We start from the raw sequence: 11,055 nt of genomic DNA, 5'->3' as shown, positions 1-11,055 counted from the left end.
GCCCCTCTCCCTTTTTCTTTCTCCTCCAAAGTGGATTTAAAGGTGCGGGACGACGCCAGCGCCTCGAGAGGTCGCTGCTGGCCTCTGCATCACGATTTACCCTAAGCCGCGAGGGCCTCTTCCTGTGGTTAAGTCTTTTCCGCAAATGTCAAAGACAACTGCAAAAGATGAAGAGAAACTCGCCTATCCTGTTAGCTGTAGGATGTTTAATTTGAGAATTACATGGATTTCTCCCTTTCACTTACCCACTCAGTCACTTGTGCTCACGCGTGCACTTTATTAACCAGTCAAACATGTATCCATTTGTTTGTTAATTCACTCACCCATTCAACAAGGATCTGCTCCATGCCCGGTGCTGGGGACCCGATGGTGACGATGACCTCGTGGTACTCCCAGTCCAGTGGAGGAGATAATCATTAAGCAATCATTAATTATACATTTGATTAACAATTAGAAAGGTGATGACTACTGGGAAAGAAAGTACAAAGTATATGCGACTAATAAGGAGACCCGAGTTTAGGGGGGGTTTCAGATATGAGCAGATACCTGAAGTATGAGCGGGGATTAGCCAGCAGCAGGGGGTGATAAGAGAGTCCCGGTGGGAGCCCAGGTGGCCCCAATAATGGCGATGGGGCTGGTGATAATTGCACCTTCACTCTGCGCTCAGCGCTGTCATACACGAGCTCACTGACTCCTCACTACAGGCCCATTAAGCAGCTAAAGAAACAGGTTCAGAGAGATGAAGTTTCTTGTCCAAGGTCACCCAGCTTTGGTAGGCCTCCAGTCCCAGGCTCTCAGACCCCTGGTCCATGCTATTTACCACTTCTCTATGCTGTCTTTCCCAAGCCAGCTACTCTCCAAGTCCTGTTTGTTCTACTTCCTAAATTACTTTTAGATCCTTCACCTCCCCTCTCTCTGTCACAGCCCTGGCCCTGTTCCAAGATCCCCTCACACCAGTGTCCCCACCCTAGCAATCTCCCTGGTCTCCTGCCCCAGTCTTGCCCCTTTCTCTCCCACCTACCCTCAACCTGAAAGGCTAGAGGAGTCTTCCTAAAGCACAAACCTGTCCTTGCTTTTCTTGTGCCCAAATCTGTCATGGCTCCCCAGTGCCCTCAAAAAAAGATCTAAATCTTTTCTGGAATTGATGTCTGCAGAATGTGCTCCCTGCTAACCTCTTTCTCTGAACCTCTTGTCCCAGCCACGTGAACCTCTAGCTTTCTCAAAGAATCAAGCCTCGCTCTACCAATAGTTCTTTGCACTCACTGTTTCATCAGCCTCCGTCTTTTTCTATTCCCTCTTATATCCCCTATTTATCCTCTAGGACTCAGCTTAGCTGTCCCCTTCTCCAAGTCTTTCTTCACTCCCAGGCCAGGTTAGACACCCCCATTGGGCTCCCCCAGCTCCATGGACTCTCCCAATCCTGTTCACTTTGGCTTATCCCTGACTGTGTCCCGCACTGGATTGTAAACTCTAGGAAGGGATAGCCTGGACCTGTCTCAGTCCCTGCAGTGTCTCCAACACCGCCTAGCACAGGGCTGGGTACACAGTAGGTCCTTAGCAAGTTTTAAAAAAATATCTAATAAATTAAGTGATTCCACCTGACAAGTTCCATGTTTGTTCATTTAAGTTCTTAGGCATCAAAATGACCTCTGCAACATCCCTTCCATTCCCCAGAGGACTTGCTGCTATGCAAATAAGTGAGGGCTTGGGTTTGTTTTTTTAACCCTCACCTGAGGATATTTTTTTCCATTGCTTTTCAGAGAGTGAGAGAGACACACTGATTGGTTGCCTCTTCCACGCACCATGACTGGGGCCCGGATCGACCTTGCAACTCAGGTAGGTAGGTACCCTTGTCAGGTATCGAACAAGAGCTGACACTCTAACCACTGAGCCAAACCTGTTAGGGCAGAGCTTGGGCTTCGTAATGGGGATGGCTCAGCTGTATCTTTTGACAAAGTAACAATATTTCTGGTTTAGTCAACCTTGGGCCGACCCCTGAAATGTTCATAACCCAGAAGTAGTCATGCAAAAAGCAAAAGGAAACTCATCTTCATATTTTCCATCATCCATATTTTTATAGTCCATGACTTCCAAAGCCCAATGTAAGTGTCCTTCAGGAAATCAGTATGTACACTCCAAGCTGCTCTACTTGTGCAATTTTTGTTCAGACCATCCCCAGAGCATACAGGGTCCAACATAAGTTCCTCCCTTGCAAGGAAACCTCCATGGCCCTTTAGCATTTCAGGACCACACACCTAACAGGTAATATTCTGCTTCCTTATTTTTTCTAGCGGGAGGCACAACCTGGGGTGGGGGCGGGGAGTCCTCCTGACTGCCTCCCCTCCATCCTGCTGCAGGCTGATTCACTGGTAGGAGTTCCAGCATTTGTGTGTATGTGTATAGTCCCCACAGCAATCTAACCTTCACTCCCTCATGTTAGAAGGAAGGCAGGTGGTGGGTGCCAGGAGAAAACAGATCCTGAGGCTTGGTGGATGCATCTTTAACAGCTTTTTATTGGCGACAGTGCAGAACCATCGGGGGAGGGTAGTGGCCTAGTGCTAGCCAGTCCCAGCCCCCTGGGTCAGGTGCAAAATACAAAAAGAGAATCACAAATACAGAATGGGGTGGGGGAATCAATAAATCATGGTCGGCAGGGGCAGGCCCTGCTCACAGTCTCACACTTGCACCCAGAATTCTCAAAGATACAGATTGTAAAAGTCTATGATCCCTCAGGCTTACTCACAAAAATAATATCTCATGTCTCCAACGAACCCAAAGTCAGAAGGCAGCTGATCAGGAACAGTCAGAAAGGAGACAGATGGAAATGGTCAGAGAAACACAGGCAGAGAAAAGACAGAGGCTGAGAGACACTTGGGAAAGAGACAGCCAGAGACTGCCAGAAACAACCGGAGGAGCTGAAACAGTCAGAAGAGACACAGCTAGAGACAGGCCGATAGAAACAGCTGGAGAGAGACAGGCTGCCTACAAATTTCCAGAAGCAGCGTTTCCAATTCAAGGGCATGGCTTTGGGGGCCGAAGTGACCTAGGCCGAGGTTGCAGAAGCGCTCACACACTCACGCGCACACACACACACCCATATATAATATATTTATTTATACATAATAGATATAAGTGCCTTTCGGAAACCAGGAAAGGGATAAATAGCTATGGGAGGGGTCTGGGTTCAGGGCGGGAGACGCATGACGGGCACTTGGAATGTTCTCCATGCAGCACGAGGGCGGCCTGGCCCACCCGGTTTTTAAAAATATCAATTTGCCTCACAATAAAATTCTCATGAGGTGAAGCACAAGGAACAATGGGGTGTGGGGGGGGGCAAAACCAAGAGTTGGGACTGGGGCTGATGGGGAAAAGAAGCTGGGGTTGCTGGAGCCCAGCCCCTTGGAGTTCACCAGTCCAAAAACATTGGGGGGTGGGGACCAAAGCCTCAGCCTTTAAATCTTCTCCGGAAAAATGTCGGGGCCCCCCGGCAATCTCCCTTTCTAAAAAGGCTGTGGGGGTGCCAAGGGGAGGGAGAAATTGGCGTCCTAGGCCAGGGTAGGGTGACAGGCCTTAAAGAAAAAGGCCAGGTCTGGGGCCTGGGGGTCCTGAGGAGAGAGGCCAAGAGGATGGGTAACTGTCAGTCCCCCTCCTCCAATCTGTCACCCCCTTGAGTCTAACTCACTGTTGAGGGGAGGAAGGAGGCAGATGGGGGGGAAGAGAAACCAGGAAAAGGTTTGGGGGGCGAGGGCGCACAATCCCTCCAGGAGGGCTCTGTCCCACCCGGCTCCCCCCCACACGCACACTTCCCCCGACAATAGGCCAGCTCATTTCACAGTATAAACACTCCAGCAGGACAGGCATCCCAACGCCCCCTGCTGCCTGAATCAGGGGGGCCCAGCAAGGAAGGCCGGGGGGGAGGCTGAAGGGGTGCGGCTTGGAATAACACTGTAATCAGGCGGGAGGGGCGGGGCGGAGGGGGGATCCTCAGGAGGTGGGAAATTCCATCAGAGCTGGTTTGGCCGCCGGGAGGGGTGGGATGGACGGTCAGGGAAGGAGGTTCACATTTCAGACTAAGTCTGGCTGGAGGGAAGGAGGTTATCATAGGGGGACATCAACTTCCCTCTAAAGGGGGGCTCAATTCAGAGGAGGGTCTAACCACGTGAAAATGTCAGATAAATAAGCTCAGGTCGGGGGCGCAGGGAGAACCAGCCGAGTCACCTCCCCGAGGGGTGGGTGTGGGAGACGCTGGGGGTGGTTCTGCGGCGCTTCCTTGCTGGGCCTCTCTGGAAAGGACTGGAGCCCACCCACAGCGCCCCGCCAGCGCCCCTTTCCCTCCAGCCCACAAGTGGGGCCTCACCCCCCCACACACACCCACTCATCCCCAGGGACTGGGCTGAAGCGAGACGACCCACAGACAGCTGGGGCGCCCAGCCCCCCCCACCCCCTGCCTCCAAAGTCACCAGCTTCCTGGCCTGGCCCGGCCACAGAGACAAGAGGCGCCCCAAACACAAGGAGGTCCTGCTGTGGGGGTGCAGAGAGTCAGGCAGGAGGGGCCGGGAAGCCACGCACTCGCTGAGCCTCCCCCCGTCCTCTTCCGAGTCTCCCCTCTGTGTGTTTGTCTGTTTTTGTGTCTAAAAGTTCACAGAGCAAGAAGGGAGGGCGAGTTCAGGGGGTCGGAAGGCTGGTCGCTGGCGCTGGAGCGGTGGGCGCTGGCGAAGGCGGAGACCTCCGGGCAGGTGAGGACAAACGAAGAAGTGTACGAAGGGTTAACAACGGGGAAGGGGTCGCCGAGGACTTGAACTTCACTGTGTGTAAAGAGAGAAGCTGTCAGGTTGGGGGGTGCGTCCTGGCCGGTCTGGAAGGGCAGGGGCGGTGGTGGCGGGGGCGGCAGCAGCCAGCCGAAGCCGTCTTCCTTAGCGGGCGCTGGCCCCGACAAATCTCTCACCTCCGCCAGCGGGCCCGGCCCCGGCCCCTCTTCGTAGGGGATCTTGCAGCCCGGTTTGTGGGCCACCAGCACAAACTCCAGACGCTCCTTCTCCTTTTGGAGCTCGGCGATCTCCGACTCCAGCTCGGCCTTTTCTTCCTCCAGCTGATCTGTCTCCTGAGCCCCCCGGCGGCCAGGTCGCGGAGAAGGCGAAGGAATGGGAAAGAGACCGTGAGCCACGGGAGAAGGTGGGTCCCCGTCGGAAGCCACATTCCCCACCCTGTTCCCACCCCACTTGCTGCAGAGGCCCCAGGGCTGGAAGGCGGCTCTGGACAGAGGGACAGCCCCCTGCCCTGGCGTCCTGGGGCGCTCCTGAACCTGGGGCTAGGGTCTTCTGCCTCTTAGGGGCCTCGCTTTCCCCCACCTGCCCCTGTGGACGGTTGGGAAGCTGCCAGGTGCATGTGGGAGTCTCTGGTTGCAGGAGGCACTCAGAGGTTTGTTGAATGAATGAATGAATGGATGGATGAGTGAATGATTGTGATATGTTTTTAATGCCGTCCGTGTTACCCATTCCCCTCTGTCTCCCAGGGAAGAGAACAGGTGGTGCGGGAAAGTACAGAACTTCTCTGAGTTCCTCTGGGAGCAGCAGGTCACACTGCGGGCCTAAAGCAGGAAACTCCCAGATGGAAGGGGGAGTTAAAGGGGAGGGGGCATTGGAGGATGCCACCAGCCCAGAGTCTAAGGACTATGGGTGGCTGGGACAGGTGGTGGGGAGTTGACATAGAATAAGAGTCATTTCATAGACTCTCTAGAATTTTAAAGCTAGAAGGAAACCTGGGAGATTTGATGAAGGGTGGAACAGATGGAGAAACTGAGGCAAAATGGATTATTGCTTGCCCAAGACCAAAAAGGGAGAAATGCCTGGAGCTCCCCTCTATTAAAGGTCTCTCATGTGTCCCCTCAGGAAAAAGTGAATTCCAGGAGAGTGATGTGTGTGTGTGTGTGTGGGGGGGGGTAGTCATAAACCTGGGCAGAGTGTCCCTCAGTGGACATGAGTATGTGAGGGTCTGTGTGTGTGCACAAGGCCACCCTCTCTGACCACACCTGTGCCTAGTTCCATAGGTGGAACCTCTGGTTCTCAGCCCAGGATAAGGGCACAGGTGAGGGGATGGCAGAGGACGGGGAGAGAGCCCCCCTTCAGCATACCCTCACCCCACCCCAGGGACCATCCTCACCGCCTGGAGTCGGTCAGTCAGCTCCCTCCGACGGTTCCTACATTTAGCTGCTGCCAGTTTGTTTCTTTCCCGGCGAACCCTTCGTTTCTCCTCCTCTTCCGGGGTGAGCTGAGTAGGGGAGATAAAGGCCATGAGGTTGGGGAACACGGTGCACCTCCTCCACCCAGCCTGCACCTCCCCTCCTTCCAGAGCCCCCAGGGGCCAGAAAAGGACCCTCTAGTCCTCACGGACTGTGGCAAGGACCAGAGGGTTTCTGCAGCACGGAGGCTTAGTGGCCCCTCACCCCAATAGTGAGAAAGTTCCTGCCTCTCTCCTTTCCTGTCCCCAGATGAAGTTTTGATGCCTCTTACTCACCGTCTCCTCTCGGGGTCTTCGAGGCCGGGCTCGGGACGGGCGGGAAGGCCCAGGTCCACTGGTGGCTCCGCTGGTGGAAGGTCCGCCACTGCCACTGGCTCCGCCACTGCCGTAGCCACTTATGCCCGGTGTGGAGTAACTGGTTCCAGGCATGTCATAGGGGTCAACAGCTGGGGGCTGGGAGGCCAGTGGCTGCCCCTGGGACTGGGCCATGGAAGAGATGAGGGTGGGTTGCACGAGCCACTGGAGGTCCTGGCTGGTTGTGATCGCGGTGACCGTGGGCACGAAGGAACCAGGCATTTCCCCAAGACCGGCACACTCCTACGAGGTGACACATACACACACAGGCGTAGACACACAAACAGAAACACCGACACACACACACCCAGCACACATATACACACCGACCCCGTGAGTGAGCACAGGGTGAGCGGGTGTGGATGTGTGTGTCACAGGCAAAAAGCCACAACACCCACCCTTCCACTACACCGTGACGCAGTGGTTAATGAGAGGATCTCTGCTCAACTGGCTTCTACCTCCTCCTTCTTCCTCGGGGAAAGGTTGCACGGTTCCAGCGGGTGGTGAATCACACCCCGAGTTGGTGACTCTTAGGTGTGGGGGGCGGGGAGAAGGCTGGACACAGCCGGGTGACAGAACCTCCGCAGGGAGTCACAGCCACACACACAGCCACAACACCCCACCCCCACCCCAGAGGCAAGGGGAGGGAGAGGGAGAGGCCTTAGGCCAAGCCTTCCTCTACACTCATACACATACACACACCCCTCTGAGCAAGAGGATGAGCGGTTGGAGGGTCCGTGAGACCCCCTTGTGCAGGGGCAGGGGTCCCAGTTAAAAGGGTGTTGGGAGACGGGCCTAGGAGTTTAGAACAACGTTTCAAGTAATTGTCTCTCCCCAGAGTGAGGCTGACAGTGACAGGTTACTGTGGACGCTTACAAGTAGGGAAAAGTGACGACCCGGGCTCCCTGAGACTGTCGCTGAGGGGCAATGGTGTAGGTCCTGAGCCCCCAAGTCCAAGCAGCGCTCATCTCCCCCATCCCCAAAAGATATCCTGGAACTGCTCGGAACGCTTCGACTACTCTCCCAGGGGGCGTGGTGAGGGATGGGCTGGCCCGCTGGCCAATCAGCGTTCTGGAAACCAAGAGGGGGCGGGGCTCCTGAAGACCACCTGGCTGCTTTTTCCAGAGTTAGCGGTTCTAGTCCTGTCTTTGGACACCTTGGAGGGACCTGGAGTCCGGAGCAGAGGGCGTGGGAGTGTGTCTGTGTGCCTGGAGAAGAGGGTGACGGTACCGTGTCTCCCGAAGAAACCACGGCCCAAAAACAGACATTCCCTGCCCCTGAGAGCGAAGGGACCGGATCCCCGATCGGACCCATTGTGTTGCAGAGGGTTGCTCCTATCACAAAAGGCATCCCCTCGCTCTGCCTCTAAAGGCCCGTAAGAGAGACCCCAGCGCTGAGGAACCACTGGTTCCAGGGACAGAGGGGGGAAGGGTACTGCACCCTACAAATAGGAAGGGAAAGTTGATTGGCTAAAGCCCGCGGCGCGGCGACCAATCGGAACGCCGAGCTGCCCCCTCCCTAGCAACGTGGCCCCGGCGTTCCAAAATAGAACGCTCCCGGGACGTCAGGGGCGGGGCGGACAAAGGGGGCGCTGCGCGCCGTGCGTGCCCCGCGTCAGACGGAGGGTTCCAGCGCGTCAGCCGTTACGCACGGGTCCCCCGTTACGTCTCCGCGCAGGAGGCGGAGGCAGCGCAGCCGAGATTTCGAGGCCCACTTCCCGCTGGATCTAGAGCAACCCAGAGCCCGAGTGGGCGCTCCAATAGAGGAGGTAAAGGGAGGAGGCTACTGGAAGCTTCCTCGGGATTTCCCCCACCTGCCTACCCGCGCTAGCTTCAGGTTGGGGACCCGGGTTGGGGGCAGCCCCGGAGCCAGCTAAAAGTTCTCAGTCCTGCTACCGCATACACGTTGCACTAAACGGCACATTCCTCTCACCCCCAAAGCTTACCCCTCTGCGTTCCCTCCCTGCGCTTCACTCACGCGACCAATTGCCAACAAGTCCCGACTCTGCAGTTTGCAAAGTGCGCTGTGAGCCTATGCCCTCGGAGATCCTCGGTTTTGACACGTCTTTATTTGGGTTGGGGAGATTGCTCACTCCACCCTTGACTTAAAAAATTAAACCCCACAAAGCTGTACCCCAGCCCATTAGAACGTACCTGAGAGGCGGCGGCAGTGGGTGGACTGCCGAAGGAGTCCACCGAAGACAGATACTGAGACTCGGCGGAAGGTGAGGAACTGCACCGGGAGCCGGAGTCGTAGTCACCGGGGAAAGCCTGAAACATTTCCCTGGGCACAGGGGGGGCCCTGTGACCACGCTGAGGTCTCCGGGAAGCCAAGGTTATGGCCGGGTGAGGGAAGAAAGGTGTGAGTCCGGGGTGAGCCGAGCGCGTCCCCAAAGTGCGCTGTCCGGAGAAACTTGGGGTGGGGGCAGCGTCCCGCTCCAACAATGGCAAAGTTTCTCTGCAATTCCTCTGCGGTGCCCAGGCCCCCACAAGATGCCGCTGTGTCTCCTAAAAGTCCAGGCTCCGTAGGACCCGGGGGGGGGGGGGGGTCGCTCCCCCAGAAGCGGAGAGCGCTGTCCTGATGTATAGAATCTGCTTCGGGTGCGGTCTCCTCCACGCGTCCGGCGGGTCCCACGGAGTAGAGAAGTAATAAAGAGGACAAAAAAAATAAGTGGGTCTTCCAAAGTAAAATGTAGAATTATCCAGAAGAATCCTTCTAAAAACTTTCTCGCCGGAAAAAAATAATAAACCGAATTCCACAGCCCCAAGAACCACAACAATAAAGTCCCCAAGTCCCAGCTCCGCGTGTCCCTGCGGTGGCCGTAGCTCTCAGTCTTATGAATGAACCCCAAAGCCGCCAGCCGGTATTTATATGCCTAAGTCCCGCCCCCCTGCTTACGTCACCGTCGCGGCACAGAAAACTTCCCCAGATCTCCGGCCTTACCGAACTGAACCCCGTGCCGCCCTGCCAGAGGTCTGCCCTAGCTTGGATCGGGTCACCTGCATCACCTTTGCGGCCCCGGGGGTCTCGGGGCTGTGTTCCCTAGCCCTCGGCGGGAGGGGATCCCGGCCCCGCCTCCCCGGAGTTCCTGTGACGCAATTAGCCATATAAGGAGCTCGGCCGGCGAGGCAGTGTGTTTGTTTGGTAACCTAGCAATTACGTCAGAGGGAATCCCTCGCTCGTTGGCGCGCTCACCCCGCGCTTGCGGAACCCACTCGCGCCTGCGCAGTGCCGCGTCGCCCCGGGGGCTGGTATTAATAGGCTCTTAGACTAAGTAGGGAAGATCCAGAGAAGGACCCCGGGAGGGAGACCCCAGCTAGCGGGTCCCCCTCCTCTCTGGCAGCTCCTCCCAATTTTCCCGGCGGTGCAGCGGCCCCACTGGAGAGGAAGGTCAGATCTCCAGAAGTAGACCCTGACTACTGCTGGAGCCCCGAGCCGGGTGGGAGGGGCTGGGATTCTCCAGGTGAAAGCGGAGGTGGGGTGGAGTCCCGAGGCTCTGCGCAGCTGCCCCGACCAGCTGTGTGAGCTTGGGAAATGTTTGCCCTCTTGGAGCTTCATCTTCAGTTTTTCCAGCTTGGACGAAGGATGACACACTTGGACACTACTGGCCCCGCAGGTCCAGAGTTTGGGAGGTATGCAGGTTTGGAGGGGATGGGTAATGAAACTTAGGTAACACCTCTCTGCTGACGGTGTTGGTAACCTCTACTTCTCACTTTATTACCCGTAGACAGTAAGAATGTGTGGGGGGATTAATAATAATAGTAATAATAATTGATGCCATGTATTTAACAATAACCAAGTGCCAGCTCCTATACTAAACCTGTCAATACAAGATTTGTAATTCTTAAAACAACTTTTGAGGGTTAAGGGAGGAAAATCTTCATTTTGTAAAAGACGAAAATGATACTTGGAGGGGTTAAGTGACTTGCCCAAGGTCCCATCAAAAGACAAACTAAAAAATTGTCAAACTCCAGAGCTCTTTACTCTCTTCCTGATTTCTGAGAGCTGCTTGGTTCAGTGAAATTCCCCCCAAAAATCTGGGTGTTGGGATTGTTTAAGTGACAACGGTGATAATAGTAGCTTCCAGTCATCCAGAGCTATAAGCCTTGCAAACCCACCCCTGTCTGCTCACGGTGTACATTATGGTAACCCAGGCTCAGAGGGGTAAAGCTGCTTACCTGAGGCCACCCATTTAAGAACTGGGGTTTGAGAGCCTAAGCTGGATATTTTGGAAGCCACAGGCCCAACTCTTAAGCACCCACTGGAAAGGGTCCTGCCAGCTGCTTCACAATTCTCAGAGATCTGGCACTCCCCTCCAAGTGCAGAGCCTGGCCCAGCCCTGGGCTCAGAGGGAGAATCATTTTAAAATTGTTGAATCCTACAGGCACAGAGAAGAGGAGAGTCTGGCTCAGCATCACACAGCACATCTGAGGGGATGGTCCTGATTCCCAGGAGAGTCTTGAT

At 55.5% G+C, this 11,055-nt stretch overlaps 1 protein-coding gene across 2 annotated transcripts; it reads right to left on the bottom strand.

Moving 5' to 3' along the window:
• Positions 1–4,639: 4,639 nt before the first annotated feature.
• On the bottom strand, positions 4,640–8,870 carry FOSB (FosB proto-oncogene, AP-1 transcription factor subunit). Of its 2 annotated transcripts, XM_016212601.2 has the most exons (4): positions 8,745–8,870; positions 6,514–6,834; positions 6,160–6,267; positions 4,640–5,101 (listed from the first exon to the last, which is right to left on the bottom strand). In XM_016212601.2, exons 1-4 carry the CDS (start codon positions 8,868–8,870, stop codon positions 4,640–4,642), a joined length of 1,017 nt encoding a protein of 338 aa, XP_016068087.1. The 2 variants fall into 2 exon arrangements, with proteins under 2 accessions (XP_016068087.1, XP_016068089.1); XM_016212603.2 differs by lacking the exon at positions 6,160–6,267.
• Between the last annotated feature and the right edge of the window lie 2,185 nt (positions 8,871–11,055).

The sequence above is a fragment of the Miniopterus natalensis genome, chromosome 18 (assembly GCF_054644295.1).
Source record: "Miniopterus natalensis isolate mMinNat1 chromosome 18, mMinNat1.hap1, whole genome shotgun sequence".
NCBI lineage: Eukaryota > Metazoa > Chordata > Mammalia > Chiroptera > Miniopteridae > Miniopterus > Miniopterus natalensis.
The sequence above is the reverse complement of the archived record's forward strand: the minus strand, read 5'-3'. Positions and strand labels throughout refer to the sequence as shown.